Source organism: Simochromis diagramma, unplaced genomic scaffold (assembly GCF_900408965.1).
Source record: "Simochromis diagramma unplaced genomic scaffold, fSimDia1.1 OVJJ01000216.1, whole genome shotgun sequence".
Classification (NCBI taxonomy): Eukaryota; Metazoa; Chordata; class Actinopteri; order Cichliformes; family Cichlidae; genus Simochromis; species Simochromis diagramma.
In genome coordinates, this window is record NW_024386883.1 from 13,798,902 (window position 1) to 13,817,753 (window position 18,852).

An 18,852-nucleotide genomic window follows, 5' to 3' on the forward strand; every position below is an offset into this window, starting at 1 on the left:
GTGATTATTTCCACCGCTGCCAGCCTCTGCCCCAAACACTGCCATCAATAATAAAAATAACAGGAGCGAAAACAGAGCAGACAAAAAGGAATTCATTGACTTATCCCGTTCATTCATCGCCCCTGTGCCCCTCCAAAAATAAACCCAGGCTGTACTATGAAAAGACACTGCTATAGCATTGATACTTATCAGTAATGTTTAACGGCTATATGCTGGAAAAGCTCCTTTCAAACAGGCTCTTTTTTTTCACTTATGTGATGTACATTACAGCGAGGGTCAATCATTTGCATGAGAATGGACGATTAAGTGAAAGAGATAAACCCAAGGCTAGTTCCCGTGAATTGGATGCTGTGTTTGGAATACCAAGCAGAGGAGCCCCCCCCCCACTGCCTCTGCAGAATTAGCCCCCTGCATCATGCATTTATTTTCTAAATAATCACTCAGGCCCTTCCTGTGTTGATTATTTTCTCAGTGCAAGGGTTACTAAAATATTGCTGTAATCCTGTCTGCCTAAAGCCCCAACAATGCACACCGTGGGCTAAATAAATCTAGGGCTTGTCAGTGGGGACGTGAGCTGGTGGCCTGATGGAGGGAAGGTGGAGGGGAAAAGTTGCCATGGTCAGATAGACTTAGATTAAATACAAGGAAACTCAGGCACTTATAAGTCAGAGTAAACCTTTCATTAAGCACATTTTTGTTTGCACAATAAGTTAAACTTTCAACATCAGTGCTTTTACAATACCCAAGGTAAAATACAGATAACACAACTACTTATAAAGTAGTTCAAAGAAGGCAAAATCCTCAAATATCTATAGTTATCTTAAGATAGTCAATCATTAAAGGAATTAGTCTAAAGTTAAGTTAATTGATCAGCTATCATATCAGAAAAAGCAGGCAAAAATCTACTTCTGACATAACATTCAATATAAGCTTTTTCCCTTCAATTATAATAATTTATTCTAAACTGATGTACATTATAAGGCTTTCATTAACCTAATATCAAGGTAGCATCTCTGCTGCTTAAAAAGAAGCAAACGTTTCCCCAGTCAATAAGCAACTCCTTACACTTGTTTTGCCAATACATAATGAATTCAGTGTTTTTATGAAAGGTTGCAGAAACTAGATTTATACAGGAAGTGGGCACTTTTCGGTGCATTCATTTAAACATAGAAGCCCACATTGACACCTCACACCACTGACCTGTGCCACATCTGGAAACAATTAGACTCATGTTTGGCTTGACCTGCCCGCACCTAAGTGAACTTTGCCAACTTTTTTATGCGTTTGTTGCAGAGGCAGTGCTGACCCTGACACAGTTGCTCCGGGGGAATGATGCGTAATTAGTCAGAGGGAACACGACTCCACTTGTCTGAAATAAAACATCTTGCATACCCATCAAGTGTGACAGGATAGCCATAAAAAATAAGCAATAAATAAATAAAGAAAAAAAAAAGAAGAAGCAGGGACTGGATATGATACCAAATGACCCACAGTGGAGTTTGTGAGGACACGAGAAGCGTCTGAATTATCAAGCATCTCAGGCGAAGCGGACCTTTCATGTCAAAATGGCAGAGCAGACAGCGGATGATGCAATGTTTGATTTCTACACTTCAGGAGGCTGTCAGGACAGCACATACAATATTAAACAGTGTCGTGTCGGTGTATCAACCGGTGTAAATTAACCCATTAGTATGCTATGGGGTGAGGCGGCGAGATCAATGCATGAAACGGTTTGGAAATCTCCTTTGATACAAGATTTCCCAGCTTGAGTGAATTGATGAAATTCCTCTTGAAACACAGGCAACCATTTCACACGCCACACTTTTTCTCAAGACAGAGACGAGCGTAGCCTGTCCGTTAATGCAGTTCGGCTACATTAATGCATCTAAAGAAGAGGCTATTGTGCTTCTTTTTTTTTAAAGTGGCTGTAAAAGCCTGCTTAGGATGAACTGATCATATGCGCAAAAGCCACTTCTTTTTCTCTCCTTATGATTTTTAGACGTGTAATATGAGTCAATGCAAAAATCCTCTTTAACTTAAATGAAAAATTAGCTCTGATCATGAAGGTCACACAAATATATACACTGTGACTTCCTGTATGTCAAACCTATTCGGTAATATTTCTTTAACTTGAAAGTCTGGACTGAATCACTTCAGTGCTTAGCCATGTATGCCAAGATACCAGCTCAAGAATGATGGGACGGGTGATAAGGTTCAAATCCTCCGGTGAACTTTAACCACTGTGCATTCCTTTGCATTGATTCAAGCAAACACTGCAGGGTGAGAAGGTGGCCTTCAAAGTAAAATTTCTTAAACATTACGACAGCACAAAAGAGAGGTCATGCAAGATTAATATTCAGTTTGCTTGCTCAACCAGGGTCAATCCAAATATGACAGAAATCCAGTGAAATATATCAAATTGAGCAGGGTATTATGTCAGAAAAAGGGATAGAGAGATTTGAAAAACTTTCAGTAATTCAAGTGAGGTTTCGGGGCAAAAACTCTTTTTTTCTGGTTTACTGTCACTCTCCTGTCCAAGAGCTACCTCCTTGTCTCAAAGCCCAGGTTCAGCACTCATTTCCTGGACTGACCGTCTACTCCAATTATCAAGCTAATAAAGGCCCCCCTTGTGCAGTTATGGGAAAGGGGAGGGGAATTGGTTCCAGGATGAGGGGGTTCCACTTTGGTAAGTGTGTGTGATAGCTGCCGCCCACATCTTGTAAGGTGTGACTAATGGTCTTGGACAATGTTAAGACAGCACTCCTTCGGCGGTCACCTGGACAGGCCTGGTAGTTACTGAAGGAGCAAATCTCCAAGTTTGAGCTGTCAGCCACACAAAACTAAGGTTTCTGTGATTATAAAAGGATGTTACTATTTGCTATTTCTCATAATTTCAAAGCAAAAAGCTGTCCACTTTAAATTATTAACAATAGGAATTATGTTACTATGTGGATCATGAATTAGTAAAATGAAGCCAAGTGACTTAAGACTTTTACATTCTGATGCACATCAAGAATCCATAAATAAACACTCAAAATTTCAGTCAGATTAAGGGTAGTTGAAATGCTAAAAAAGGGACACAAATTTCAAGAACAAAACAATTTAAAAAAAAAAAAAAAAATTTTAAGCGACTATATTCGGAAGAAAAGTTGTCTTACCTGTGCTGCTCCACAGCTTCATTATCTGGTAGCTCTGCACCGCAAACATTGCAACGTTCATGCTGGTTCCTGCCGTCTGGTTTCATGCCCACTGCCAGCTCCCCAAGCTTGCTGAAGAATTCTCTCTGGATGAAACTCTGAGGCAGGAGTCCCCCATAGGCACTGAAGTCCATAGACATAGCCAGGGCTGGGGACATGGGCAGAGCGGACGCCATGGATACTGGCATGGACATCATGGCATCTGATTTATGATTGACAGGTAAGGAGTAGAGAGAGGCCAGATGTTTCTCAGTCATTCCAGCCATTGCTTCCATCCCCATCTGACTGACTTCAGCTTGAGAGTCGCCCATGCCTTCGTCACGGACGTAATGCAGCTCACGGGCACTGGTGATCACGCTGCTCCTGGTTGGCGTTCCGGGACCATCTCTGTTCCTGTCCTCCCCACTTCGTTCTCCATTGCTGGAGGCACTGGACTCCATGTTCTGTGGGCTTTCGTGGCCATTGCCGCCCATATCCACTTGCATCATCTCAGTCTTGATCTCAGTCATCAGTTGGTTGGAGTTGCCGTGAACTAGTTGTTCACCACCAAAGCCCTGCTGGAGCAGAGACTGGCCGATGCTCATCAGACTGTCCACAGCAGCTTTGGTGGGACTCAGGGTGGAGACACCAAAGGAAGTGGAGACGGAGGGACTCTGGTCGACGACCCCGGGCATGTTAGAGACTTGCTGTGTACCTGACAGATAGGGGCTCCCCATGGAATGCTTTTTTGAGTTTTTGGCTCCATTGTGACCTTTGCGCTCATCGTCTTCCTCTGTGCTTCCATCGTTAGCGTTGACCTCAGCATCATTTTCATCTGAGGACTGGATGGTTTCCAGGATCTTCAGGCATTGCTCTTCTAAGTACTCAATCTCAAGTATCTCGGCTGCATACAGAAGGTCATCCAAGTCTTCCACCTTGGCCTGGAGCGTGGCAGTGTAAGCATACTCCAAAATCTGCTGAAAAGTCTTTGGTGATAGAAAGTCCAGGGTATAATGCTGGCTGCTGCGGTGAAAGAGGATTTCAAACATTTTGCTGGTGCAGGCTAGCACAGTCCTGTGAGCGTGAAACTCCTGGCTGTCTACCATGATGACCACGTCGCACAGAGTTCCAGCCAGACGCATCTGGTTGGCCTTCTGCAGCAGGGAATTGGGGTGGTTGGGGTTCTGAAGCTGGATCATACCCATTTTAGTTAAATCCATGATGTCGATGCAAACCACGAGGCCGACTCATGAGGCTCTCCTTCCCCGATCAACAATGTTTTTAGCTATCTTTGTAAACAAGATGAAACCTGTATGGAAGACAAGAGGGGAGAAAAAAATCAGCTCTGGTAGAGTATCATGAGTACAAAGTATCATGAGTTAAAAAGATATTAGTCTTTACACATTTAAATCCAACATGCTCAGTCTGCGTTTTTTTTTCTTCCCTTCAGAATCTGAATGAATGAAAGGGCTTTCTCTTTTGAAAAATTTTTGAAATTCCAGTTTATCATAAAATACAAGTGCCTTTCATTATTTCAATCACGCTGCAAATAAATGTGATGAATTTGTTACGCTTATTTAAAACATACCACCTCTTTCTCTCTCTAAATGGCAAGTGTGAGGCAATTGCAAATATCCTGCCAGTGTGGTAAACACTCCGCTCAGTGGCATTGTTCTTAAATTCAGCAGAGAGTATTGACTGTAGATTTCTGAAGGGAAACAATTTGTGAGCCAACATGCTCAACCTGCATATCAATCAGTCCAACATATGTTACGTTAAAAAGATGTCTTCATTTAGTTATCTAATCGGTATGTACACCAGTTAAACAAGTGTGAATTGTGGGTTTTCACTGCCGCTCGGTTCACAAAGACCATCAGCAGCCTTTCTGAAATTAAATAGCATCTTACTCAGTATTCTCATCACAGACGGGAGCAGAGAGCAGCGGCCAGAAATGGGTGGAAAGGAAAGCAGGATGAGGCAAAAGCACACAACACTGCTGTACCAAACACAGCTCTCAGTCGCTAATGGTGAAAATCGCAAATTTGTCCTCCTCCTACTCCTGTTAACCTGATTACTGAAGTTAACAACGCAACACGCTCCCACAACCCTATACTTTGACCTGCACCAAAAAAATTATTAAAGCTGGCTTAGATTGAATACACAGATTCACCACTACATTCAGTTTAACACTGAACTATGCTGCTTCTTCATTGTCCCAATTAACTAAACAGTTATTTGCCACTGCACCTACTCCAAGTGAAGCAGGAATGGTCACCAGATTAGTGTCGCCTTTGACCTACAAAAGCTCACTCAGGGCCAATTTTTAGGTTTTCGGAAGAGTGAATAAGTCAGGCTTATGACAAATGACAAAGTGTGTCAGATGAAGTCTGGTGAGAAGTGACATGCTGTCTAAATTTGTAATATTATTATTGCTTTTATTAATAATAATCTTCAAATTAATTTTTAAAGATTATGAAACAGACAACTTGGGCAGCTCTTTCCCTCCCTTCACACTTGTAAAAAAGAAAAGAAAAGGAAGAAAGAAAGAAAGAAAGAAAAGGAAGAAAGAAGAAAAGAAAAGAAAAGAAGAAAGGAAAAATAAACCTTGAAAAAATGATAAGGTTTCTTTTTCTTGCCAAACCTTCTATAATATATAAATAAGATCATCTAAACACACTGAATCTGAATATTCAGGGGGTAAATGATGCTGCACCTATTGTTAGTGCTGAGAGTAACGGAAAATAATTCTCCCGGCTTTTGGGGCACTGGGCGGTTTGTCTTTTCCGTACCTTGACAAAAATCGATGTAGAATGTAGGTAATGATAAAACCACAGGTTCTCCTCTAACTGAAATTAGCCTCTCGGTAAACAGAGATCATGCCTAAAACCCGACATTATCTTTATTGCAGGTATGCCAATAGCGCCGATTTATGGCCCCGTAAATGATCAATGCTTGTTGCGCTCTGTGGGTTATCAACTAAACTGTGGCTTCACTGGGATGTAAAGTTGCTGTCTGGGGACTTTGTCTGTTTTCTATTAATAAAGGAAAAAGGCTGCGTGGGTCTAGACGGCGTTAATTTTAGCCAGACGCACCAGACAAATTATACACAACATTATGCGTTACGCAAAACATCACGTACTACATTAAGTACATTAAGCCTGGAGAGATTTCCTCCCCGGAGGACGATATGGACCGCTGACAATAACCACATCACGCCGACTTCACAGAGAGGCAGCATAATCAATCTGATCACGAGTTGTCTGCCATAGCGCGCCTTGACGAGCCAGCCACAACAAGAATAAACAGCGTTCAATATTCCAGACCATGAGCCACACTGACAGACACAAACGCGGAGAGATCAAAATGGTACGGGGAGGGGGGGCAATCAGATACCGGTGCCTGCTAAAAAAGTACACGCGACACAGACGGCAGGCAAGGGTCTCCGATTTGAGCCAGCTCTCATTTGATCAACGCACAGGTGGACTTTGAGGCATGATGAACACTGTAGCGCTACCTTGTAACAGTGAAGGAGAAAGAAGGGGGGTTTGGTCTCGGGAAAGCTGCCTAAGGGGTAAAGAGGAAAAAAGAGTGAAAGGGGAAGAGAGAGATCAGACACACTCGATAACAAATCAATTTGCCATCGCATCTGTTACCAGTTCCCCCACCTCACAGTGTGCTGCGCGTGCTACGGCGAGCCGATTATTGGTAACCAATCAAACATTTAGCTGGCTGTCAATCAATGGCAGTGCGCCTGTACAGTGACTGGATTTACGGTTGTTTCGTGTGTAAAAACCAGTGTCTCTAGTCCCCCATCATGATGTCATCACGGCTAAATAAGCCACGCTGGTGCGTCTGGAGACACAAGGACAAGCATGAGTGTCGCCGTCCTTAAAAAAAAAAAAATATGGGCAAAATTTCCACCAAAACAAGCTAACGCGATTTCAAAGTCACACGCAGCGAGGCGTCATATGTTGTCTGGCTCCCCGTGAAACAGCCAGACCTCACGTCCTCTGACTGCGATCTCCAGAATACTAACGAGCCCGAGAAGAAGAAGGGGGGGGGTTACGTCAACCTTAACATCTCTACACTGAGCTACAGTGCGTTAATGCAAACTTCAACACCTTGCAGCGCAATCAGGTAAACACTTGTTTTCATCCAGAACTCCGGTGCGCAAGTCCAACTCGCATGCCAAAGTCGCGTTTGCAGTCAACTTCAGCGTGAGGTTGAATGGGGACACGCATAAAAAAGCCGATCCTCAGCACTATAAACACATCAAAACATCCATATGGTGAATGAAAGTACGCGAAGAAAACAGTACTAGATACATGCAGAGTAGCGGGTCTGGCACTTGTCGCCGGGAAACTGCAGCTGCATTTAGCCCGGATTGGTACTCACCTAAGTTGCACGTTTTGATTCCGGATAGTGCAGGGGGATTGGGGCTACAGCATAGTAAGGCAGTTCGCAGTACCCGCTCTCAGAACATGCTCTAACTCCTTTCTTCTCTCGCCTTAGCAAATCAACACGGCGCTGACGTCAACGCAGCCAGTCAGCCAGACGAGAAGCAGGCGGGCAGCCGGCGCTGCGCTCCAGTCCATACAAACACTGAGAAAGTGAGACACCTAGGGGGCTGTCTCATGTCAAACGCCTGTGTTACAGTATGGCAGTGAAAGGTGAGCGACACTGCCCTCTCTCCAGCTTCCTGAACGCACACACACAGCCTGCGGTTGTTCTTTAACTCGAGCCAGGAGCTGACTTATGGGTTCGGCGTTACAGGAGGGAAACTCAAGAAGAGGGGCTCATAAAAAAAAACCTTCTAATATTTTCACTCCATTCATATCGGTTCAAAAATTGGTGTAGCAGAGGGACAGGTATGACTTAGTGCAAAGGAGCGATGAAGCTGTGTAGCTGTGCTGTCTGGCACATAATTAGCGTACCCAAAAAACAAATGGAGAAATTATTCAATTAAAAAAAGGCTCTCTTTCTATCTTCTTAAAAAGTAACATCGTGTTCCATGACTTGATGTCCTACAATCAGAAAGCAAAACACATTATAATTTCATTATTTGTGTTCCTGGCAATGATGTAGTTTCACATCGATATTCTGTGATATTAGTGCTTCCAGCTTCCTATCCTATCCTCCCACTTCTATCATTTTACGAACTACGCATTAAATTATTTTTTTTTTTTAAATCCTAAATTCAAACCGCTACACCACTATTGCTGTCATTAACAGATTTTACAGTGGAATATTCAAGAAACTAGGGGGATTTTTAGGTCAGTGCAAAATTATAATACTCGCGATTTAACTGTGTAATGGCTAGAATAAAGTTTATAACCATCCAAAGTAAATGATCGACTGAAAAATGGGTATACCTAAATCAGAATCTAATACCTTTAACCACAACATGGTTCAAATGTTATGTTTAAAAAAAGGGTTAATAGACATGGAAGTGTCAGTCACTGCCAACAAAACTGAATGAGCTCACAATTCAGTGTGATTAAATATATCCAAGATCTGCATCTGATTTCACTGATTTCATAGAAGTAATTTTCATTGGCTTGAGTCTTAGGTCCCTCGTTTTAAAATACTGACAACAGGAAGGAAGGAAACTACTGGAGAAACAAAGCTACGCATGCAGCTGTGGGCCAACTAATTTCTTGTTTTATAAAAATCCATCCAAATGATCAGTGCAGTGAATGACTTTCAGCCAAATGGTTTTGTAGTGCATTACCAGCCCTGGATTGTTTTTATCCTCCTCTTTTTTTTCCATTGACCTATAACAAGCGATGCAATGGGCAGCTCACCTCATAATTGTTTGGCTTGATAAAACTCTCTATTGTAAAAGCATAATTTGGCTCTTTTCTGGATGTAAATTTGATAGATGGTTTTGCCCTAATGATGATCACTGTCTAGTGGCGATCCTTTACCCTCGGTTTTATGTCACTATATTTTCATTTTTGCTGTTACGTTGCCTTTAAGTGCTTCTTGAGAGCTCTTACTTTCCTAAAGTCACAAATAAAAATTGCCCGTAACTCAGAAGGAAGTTGAGAGAATGGACATGATGTGTACATAAATCCTTATCCAAGTTATCCATTTGTGCAAACATTTATGTTCCCCAGCTCCTGCTTTGTTTTCTCTTTTATTGTTAAGCAAACTTTTTATCTACTGCTTTAAGAGGGTTAAAGATTACAAGCAACAAATGAAATATTTCACCATCATGGCACATAAATCTATACAGACATATGTAATCTGTGTGATTCCAAAATAACTGTAATTGTTGTTTTGAATGGCAAACATTTATTATCAGCTATTCTGTTAACAAAGTGCATAAATATAATGCCTTGGGGGTTAAATGAGTTGACATTTATATATATCTGTTCAGTGGTTAAGGAATGCATATTGTTTGAGGTAGAATGGAATATTTTTACCAGTAAAAGTCAGGCAGTTTAAAATCCTACAAAACTGAACCTTTGCAAAGTGGTGCAGTTTAAAGAAGAACCATTTACAACACAACGGCTGTAAGGCCAAAAAAGCTGGGAGGGCCAAATCATCTAGCGTGATGAGTTCGAACACCTTCGCACCTCAGGCTCACATCAACACTCAACTGACTGAAGCTGATAAAATTGAAGCAATGGACGAGTCAGGTCAGAGTAGACTTTCTCAGGGAGACCGGGGTCGCTCAGTGTCTGCAACAGATCACTCGGCATGCTCTATCAGTCAGTGTCTGACAGCAGCCTTATGGTTTCCAGAGGAAAGAAAAAGATAATCATTAATATTTACAAAAATGACAAAAGATGCTTCATAGCCAAGGCATAAAAACTGATCAAGAGTGTTCTTTAGTTTTTTTTTAAATAGATGATAGATTTGACTAAAATGTCTTTGGACTGTCATTCAGAGCCACCAGCAACAGACAAGCATTTCAGTTCTGCATGACAGTCTTGGGTAACATAGAAACTTTATTCCTGTTCAAACTCCCAGACAGCTGATGACTTTTGCTTTGTATTGCTCAACCAGTTTTCGTTTTTGTTCTAATTTCTGTTTTTCTCTCATGAGTTTTGTTTCCTACTCACATAAATGACTCAGTACCTGTGACAGTCACCCTCACGGATCAGCCGCTGGACTGTAAAAACACCAGGATGCTTTAATAAACCGCCTGTCAGAAATCTTTTAGTAGCGACTGGCCAGGTGGTCAGTAAAGGTCACGGCAATCGTAGATTTAAATGTCAGACTGAAAAATAAGCGGGCTCAATTGGAATTAGTAATCGCTATCATTTTCTCAGGCAAAAGAAAGCAAACACTTCCTCGGCAGTATTTGTTACAATGTCAAACTTTCTCTTCGTGCTTATTGAAATGATTTTAAAAACAGCAACAAGTCGAGGTTCTTGCACCAGGTTGTAAGCAGGCCCGCGGTTTATAGCCATTTCAAAATGGGAAGCATAGGTTCGGAGGCTTTCAGGGAAATCTCATTTCCTTTAAAATACAGTGGTGCTCTGGGAATTTTTAGATTCATCCGGGCACGGATCACAGAGTGCTTCATTACCTCTGAGCTGCGTGCTGTGCAGGCTTACCCAGGGATAAAGAAAAAGGCACTCCCTTAATCTGGCAATAATCCACCATTTTACTGAGGGGAAGGAAGATGTGGGCTAAATTATAAAAACCAGATCATCACTACACTTTAAAAAAAAAAAAAATACCAAGAGTTGGAAAAAGATGGGCTGCCTGGAGGAAGTTTTGGTTCCGAATGGGATCATTAAATGTCACTGAGTTAATAGGAGCTCCGGTGTGATTCAGTGGCAGGTTATCTGGGCTGCACAGGTTTCCATTGCATTCCCACAGATATATACTGCAGCTCACTCTACTGTTGTTTTCTTTGCTAAAAGAAGGTGATCAGTAATAATGAAAATCCTTATGTAGTGCTTTTCAATAAAAATAAATGCATGTGCACAGCTAATATACAAATATGGTATGCTTTTTGGAAATCTCAAAGGATGGTGCACAGTTCTGTGCAACTTAACATCAGCAAATAAAGGAGGCGAGGAGATCCAGGATTAATATAATCATGAGTAAGAGTAATAGTTTTTGTATATATGCACATTTACAGAGAGATTTACAGAGCACAGTGAAATAAAATGAGAAAAGTAACCAGTTAAAACAACAAAAACAGACAAATGGAAATAAAATAACAAATACAAGCAGTATTACTCGTTTTTTCAGTACACTAAGGCTAAGATTGTTTTTCTGTGAAGGCTCCACACTTTCATTTTAAGTGGCACTATGCTGCAGCTCTCCTGTGAGTTTGTGGTGTCCGTTTCCTACACTGTAGTCTGCTTGGACAAAAGCCTGATGACGGACGAAACCAAAACATTTCAGGAAGGCTGGGTCAGTCGCTGGGGTGGAGCTGGACAATCTCCAGTCTGCACAGAGAAAGATGTCAGAAGTCCTCTCCATCATGGACAACCTCTCCCACACTTCACACGCTGTTCTGGCCAGCCAGAGAAGTGTGTTCACCCCCAGAGTTATAATGACTAAACACTTTGGCCATCCACACATTTCATCCTCTTGCTGCTGAATTAAATTGTCATTTTTTTTACATTCATTTTCAATTATTAAAACTTATTACTAAATTTTACAACTTCACAATCTTAAGCAACTGCAGTTTCCCCCTGGGGATGATTAAAGTTCTCCTGAATCCGATTGGCTAATTATCAGTTTTCTTGTTCAAAACCATACTCAGGAATGTGATCAGGCCCATAATATTGAAAATAATTAGAGCAATCCGATCCAAATTAAAAACATAATATGTCACAGATTCAGGGGAAACTCAGAAAACAAGTCAGACTGGGCACGTGCAGTTTATTAAGTAAAAGATGTCCTTACAAACCACAGGACGAGAGCTGAAGTCGGCGGTCAAAGTCTGATCTTTTTTAATTTGTCTGTTCCACAGAGCTTTGCAGTTCCCCCAAAATAAATTAAATATTATGTTTATATATTGAATATTAAAAAATAATGGAGCCATGTTGTTGCTGGGAAACATGGCATTATTTTGCCTCATTACCATGACCACAGATTGTGAAATTCATTTCAGGTCAATCACACTTAAACTGTTGTGCTCGTGTAAATACCCACCAAGACATCATATCCGTGCTATTAAACCACTGAAAGTAAACAGCATTTTTACTGCTATCTGGACAGCATCTCCTAAAACCTACAGCTTACTAAAGTCATATCAAAATTAAGCTGTGCGACCCATTTTTCAAGGCCTTCGTCTTCAGTATTAGTGTTTGGTTGGGTCTCACCAAATCAGCTTTTTAGACCCCCAGACAGATATAAGGTCAAAAGTTATTTTCAGGGTAAGTTGGTAGCCATTTGAACATTTTGGTATCATATTATAACGCAAGCTGACTGTTAGAATAACCTAATATAATAATGTTTGATGATCTTCGGCGTGTATTTGCTCAGCCAAAGTTTTTTATGACTGCATTATTTAAACTGTAGCTGTACTGTGTCAATCTTACAGTTTCTTAGTAGTTATTTACTCTCCTACCTTCTAACGAACACAAAGTTTTAGGCTTCGATTCAGACTAAATTGTCAAGCATAGACAGAGGTGACAGGAAAACCTGGTTAATGGTTCTGTCACGAAGGAAAATATTTCAGGTTAAGATCTTTGAGGCTCTGCTGACCAGAAACCCCCCATTGTCTGTATCCTGTGTAGCCACGGCGCTTGGAGGTGATGTGTGTGCGCGCCTGTGTATGAGTGTCTGTGGGTGGGGGGTGTGTGTATAGGCCCCACACAGTGGACCTTTGTGAAACTCTGCCCATGCAGCCAAACTGAATGGACTCTTTTTACACTTGTGTAAACCTGGGGGCGTCTCCGGCACTGAGGCCACACCTCTCTGACCCCTGACCCTCACCTCTGGCCTTGCTGGATTTGGTCAGGAGGTACTTTTTTTGGTTGCCATGTGCTTATGGGGAAAGCCAAAAATCTTTCAGTGTGGATTTTAGTTTGATCCCACAGACACACAATCTCCTGCAGACTGTAGTTCAAGCATTTTATACTAATATGACAACATTTGTGTAACCAAAATAACTTTTTTTCATAAAACACAAAATCCAAGGAAAGTAACTATTAGAACAGAAATAACAAATGTAAGCGAATTAGAGCAAAAGTGAAAAGCATGAATCTAAAGTAGTTCACTCGTCCAAAACGAGTGCACTTCATTTTTCTGACCCCTGAATGACCAGCTCTTCTCTGTTTACCAAGTTACAGGTTTGTCCACTTCCACAGACAGAATGCTCGAACCTGCAAAAGGTTAATGGGTGAAATGGCTATGTTGACCTAGGTGTTTTATTTACCAAGTGCCTGTTTACTTCTCCATTCCAAGCCTTCAGCTGCACCCTCAGAGGACAAACTACAGCGCTTAAGAGAATCCCCCGGATCAATACTTCTCTTTTCTTGAATGGCAAAAGAATGGCAGCCCCACAAACAGGACTTGTTTGGTCAGTTTCAGGTGAGGAGCCCCTTGATCTAAGACTCTGCAATCATTTCTTAACCAACCATTGACAGACCATTGGCTGTGTTGAAAGGATGGTTATTACAAAGGCGATAAGGTTGCTAGTGAAAAGGCAATAAATTATCATCTGTAGATAACATTTTTCCGTTGTAAAACAGAATGCACTTTTCACCTCAAAAAGCCGTTAAAAAATCAAATAATTCATACTGGTTCTGTGTTCACTGGCTAAACATCAAATCTGATAAAATATTAAATGTATTATCTCTCACATAGCTACGGGGGGGAAAACCCACCCAACTTTTTTTTTTTATCAAATTTACAAAATATTATTTATTTGTACTCCTTCATGTATTAGAACACTTCTGTAGCACTAGCTATCAAAAAAGAGCACTTAAGAAAACTGAAGAGTCTGCGTTTTGTCTCATGATTATTCACTGATATAACTTTTGTGCTTATAGTAAATGTATGGTGTCAGATTATTCCAATGTCCTGTGCGCATATTTGACGTATTGCCATGCGTTAGGGGGCAGAAAAAACAAACAGAAAATGAAAAACGAGCAGCACAAAATCCAAAATGCAAGCAATCAAAGCGAACAACGCTAACTTCGGTGGAACAAGTGGCTTTATCCTTGCAGTGAGACTTTGGGTCATATAGCATCTACACTAAAATAATGGATGTGCCCTTGTGATGTCGGTGTGTGATGTCTAGCTAAGTTATTGAAGAAATTTATGACCCGGCATCGCGAGCGGCCATACTGCTGAAGAAAACAAAAAACCGTTGGTATGTCTGTGTGTGACAAACTGTCACTGCGGCCCTGCTATTTTTCAGGGGAAGGCAGCATTACTGTGATGATTCATTGTATTTTCAAACACGAGTGCAAATTATTCAGAACAAAACAACAAAATTAGAACAACAAAAAGAACAAAAGCATTTTTTAAAGGAGAAGGAAAGGCAGACAGCAGAGAAAACCTCTTTTATCTTGAAGCTTTATGTATTTCTCCGACTCTGATATCTGCGAGCGCAGCGTCTACTCATCGCTTTTTCACCATATTATTTTTAAGCTAAATGAACACTGATAAGGCTAATTGTAAGCGAAATAAGGAGATCACCCCCAGGTATTGTTTAGAGATCCGTTTTATATAATCCTTCCTATTCAGTTTCTTTTTGAATTCTAGAATTTAAATTCTGTAACAAAGCTTTGAGATCTGGATCTATTTTGGTTTAGACAGGTGATACACAGGAAAAAAAAGAAAAGGTGGGCAGACAAACACAAAACCCCACATGGACTTTGGTGGGGTAATTTTCTCATTAATAATTAACATATTTGAACCCATTTAAACTCTTCGCCAATGTCAGCTGATCCCCGGTTGAAGAAATCACAGCAGAAAAGTGGTGATCTGAGAGGAGAGAGCCCGACTCACAGTCTGACAGGAGATCAATTCCCTCTCATGCCTTAGGTAGTCCTTATGCATTGTACAGTGAGAGAGGATGAGGCAGACATTGACCAAATAAATCAGAGGGATTTTCACTGTATGCCGAATGCATTCTTTCTTCAGGGAAATCCCATTCCGGAACCACATTTGTTCAAGCCTGTGGGAAGCACATGGACGTGTGGTCTTTGCACTTTTTATAAACCCTTAAAAATATAAGATTGATACATTAAATAAATAGGAAATAAGCACTTCTGGCTAATCAGGGATACTTTTTATGTTAATCTACTTCTTGGATTGAATCTGTACTTTGTGCACGATCTTTCTACTTGACTTGATGCCACTTGTTTCCCATAACTTCTGTCAAATAATACACATCATGTCACTGTCTAAAAGTAGCATAAACAGTCCAGTGTTCCATACAACTTCAATCTGTTGACTTTATATTCAAAACTAAAAAAAAGTTTAGTTTAGTTTTGTGTTTATTGAACATTTTTTTTGTTTACTGGGGCAGCGCTTATACTTTTTTTTTTTTTTAGGTAATTGCTGTTTCTACTGTCTGAGTACAATGTTGTGTATGTATGTGAGCTAACACACACTGTGTGCAGACGTGCTTTTGTGAATTTAAATAGATACATTTTTTTCCCATATTTTTTTATAAACTCGATGCCACTGAATATCATACAGTAGAATTCATACTCTTTTGTATTATGACATCCCTAAATAGCAAAGTAGGGGCTTCTTTTTTCATTTTTCCATTAAATGGAGTTTATTAAGCCCGATAACAGACGAGACCCTTGTGAGAGGTCTGGCAGAAAGCCTTTGGTTTACTTTCACCGTTTGTCTCAAATGGATCGGGCTTTGTGCCTCAGCTAGCTTGCTATTTCATATATTTTTGTTACCGGTTTGTCAAACCATGCCTGGTGAAATGCCTGCCTTGGAAATGAAACCTGAGCTAAGAGGTTTCAGACAACTTTCCATTTGTGCATTTTTCAAGCACTTGAGGAGATACAGCTGGGGAATGAGAAGAAAAAGAAGGGCGTATGATGCATTAAAGGCTTAGGCAGCCAGAAATTGAATGTTACAAGTTTGTGGGCTGTGCATTATTCATCAGGGCACTGAACAACCTGGACAATCTTGACAAACTAATTCAATAAATGTCTTTATGATCAATATGCTGCATACATAGACATCACTGGGCAAGAAGTCGCATTTAAAAACAATTTTAAAAAAAGTATTTCATGAATAAATCAAGCAAAGTAACGCTGCCCAGTAACCTGTACAGAACAGCCTCTTCTGTATTTTGTTAAGACACCCTGAACTGTGCTCTCTTCTGCACTTTCAGCTGCTCTGTTGGTAAAGTGGTGCTAATGTCGAATATTATAACGATCCCACTCAAAGTAATGCTGATGCATGGGATCTCCTTATTCTTCCTTTGCATAAGAAGGACTCATTTGTTGCTTTTTGATGGATCATTTGAGTTGAGGGAGAATGTGGAATTAGGCGATTGTTGGATTGAATGCATTTGGTGCATGTAAATTTGAAGCAGTAGTGAACATTTTCAGTGACTTCCCCGTCTTGTACTTACTGCACTCTTGTTTTTATGACTGTCTTTTGGATACTGTACATGCTATCAAAAACATCTTGACATCTAAACAGCCTTTCTTTGAGACTTTATACAGAGATGTAACCTACATAGGCTCAGTTTTCTTTTGAGCCTGAAACACCAACATATGTTTGCTGTATTCACAGACGCTGCAACCGTACACTCAGGGTATTTGTTAAATACTTGACAATAGAACTAAGACCTACAAACACACACGCACGCACGCACATGCACACCTCAATTTCTTCCCGGTGTCACTGTGTGAATTTGTTTGTCTACCTGTGTTCAATTGCCCTCGGTTTGATTCTCTCCATCCTTTTTTGATGCGCTGCTTAATAGCCCCTTTCCTTTCAGAGGAGATTGCATGGACATCTTGGAAGGGCCAAAAAGCCCACAGATAGACTAGTTTAGCGCCAAGTCCGTGTACTTAAATTAATCTCACATCACTGTAATGAGTAAGAGAAGAACTCAATGGTGAAATGGTGGGTGAAGAAATAAATGCAGAGGGACAGGCAATAACGAGAAAAGAGACAGGCTAAAGAGTGAGACAAAATGAAGGAGATTAAAGCACAGGTTCAGTGATTGGTAGATCCGGTGTAGTGCTTAATAGCATACAGTAAAGTTTCTACTTCATCCAGAAATGCGATGCACAGTAATCCGTGAGGTGCAGTTAGAGTAGTGGATATACACCTGCGCTGGTAAAAGAAGCAGCAGGGGAACAAAACAATTATACCTATCAGCAAACGAAATGAAACTCGGAAAAAGAATAAGGGAAACACAGAGTCAGCTTTCTCTGTTATTTCTTTTTTTTCTAGTTTTGGTTTTGGTTAGTGCCCTTGTCATTTCCTGGCAGCGTGAAGCAGCTCATTCAGGTTGCGCAGCCCATCCAGCTCTTCCAGCATGGTACATCCATATTTGCTGTTGCTGTGCCTCCCAACACAATCTCAAGAGTGTGGAAGAGATACCAGGAGATGGGATAGGGCCATTGTAGGGCATCGGCCCAACAGTGGGACTGACATTTGGCCCTATGTGTATGGAGGAACAGGAGGAGCACTGCAGGAGGAGCACTACAAAATGACCACCAGAGGGGTACTCATGTATATTTCTGATCAAACTGTCATAGTCAGGCTCTATGGGAGTGGCATGAGGGTGGTACCTGTGTTCACAGACCAGCATTATGCATCTAGATTGCCATTCGCCAGACACCATCAGAGCTGGCAGGCCCACCATTGGCATTCTGTTCTCTTCACAGATGAGAGCAGGTTCATTCCGAGCACATGTGACAGATGTGAAAGAGTCTGGAGACATCATGGTGACTGATATGCTGCCTGCAGTACCGTCCAGCATGACCAGTTTGGCAGTGGGGCAGTGGTGATCTGTGGGGGCAGATCCTGGGAGGGTCTCTACGTGCTCGCCAATAGTAACCCAACAGCTGTTGGGTACTGGGATAAAATCTTCAGGCCCATTGTCAGACCTTATGCTGGTGCCATGAGCCCTGGGTTCCTCCTGGTGCTGGACAATGCTTGGCCTCGTGTGGCTAAAGTGTCCTGGATGATGAGGGCATTGATACCACTGGCTGGCCCTCACATTCCTCAAAGACTTCAATCCAATTTACAGCCTCAGGGACTTTATGCATTGCTGCCAAATAACACCACAGACTGTCCAGGAACCCTGATCCAGCTCTGGAAGGAGATCCCCCAGGAAACCATCCACTGTCTCATCAGGAGAATGACCAGATGTTGGGAGTACATATGGGCAAATGGGGGCCATACATACTAATGAGCCAGATTATGAAGCAAGTTGGATTAGACTGTAACTTTTATCTTTGACTTTTAACATCATTTTGAATCCAACCCTCAAAACAGGGATTAGTTTAGTTTCCAGTCACTGTTACACAAAGCAATCAATGTTAACAAAGTTTTTCAACTTTAATGTTTTGTTCATGAATATCTGATGTGTGGTTGAAGTGTTTACATAAATATTACAATTACTATTTATGATTTAAATGTATTGTGTCATAAGACTCACACAAGCCACTGATAAATACTATGAGGCAACATGACTAAGGGAATTAAGTTTGAATCGAGTAAACATTATGATGCATGAAAAAACATGAACGGCAGCTGC

General features: G+C 41.2%; 1 protein-coding gene and 1 long non-coding RNA gene across 2 annotated transcripts in view; one reads left to right on the forward strand and one right to left on the reverse strand.

Moving 5' to 3' along the window:
- Positions 1-7,700, reverse strand: part of zbtb16a (zinc finger and BTB domain containing 16a) — a 138,495-nt gene extending 130,795 nt beyond the window's left edge. The window contains exons 1-2 of the mRNA XM_040032648.1: positions 7,572-7,700; positions 3,159-4,485 (exon numbers count right to left, since the gene is read on the reverse strand). Coding sequence (XP_039888582.1) covers positions 3,159-4,396 — 1,238 coding nt within the window. The 5' untranslated portion in view covers positions 4,397-4,485; positions 7,572-7,700. The remainder of the gene's footprint in view (positions 1-3,158; positions 4,486-7,571) is intronic.
- A 37-nt stretch (positions 7,701-7,737) lies between these two features.
- On the forward strand, positions 7,738-18,852 carry LOC120734073. The gene is made up of 2 exons (XR_005695967.1): positions 7,738-7,846; positions 13,560-18,852. It is a non-coding gene; the product is annotated as an uncharacterized LOC120734073 (long non-coding RNA).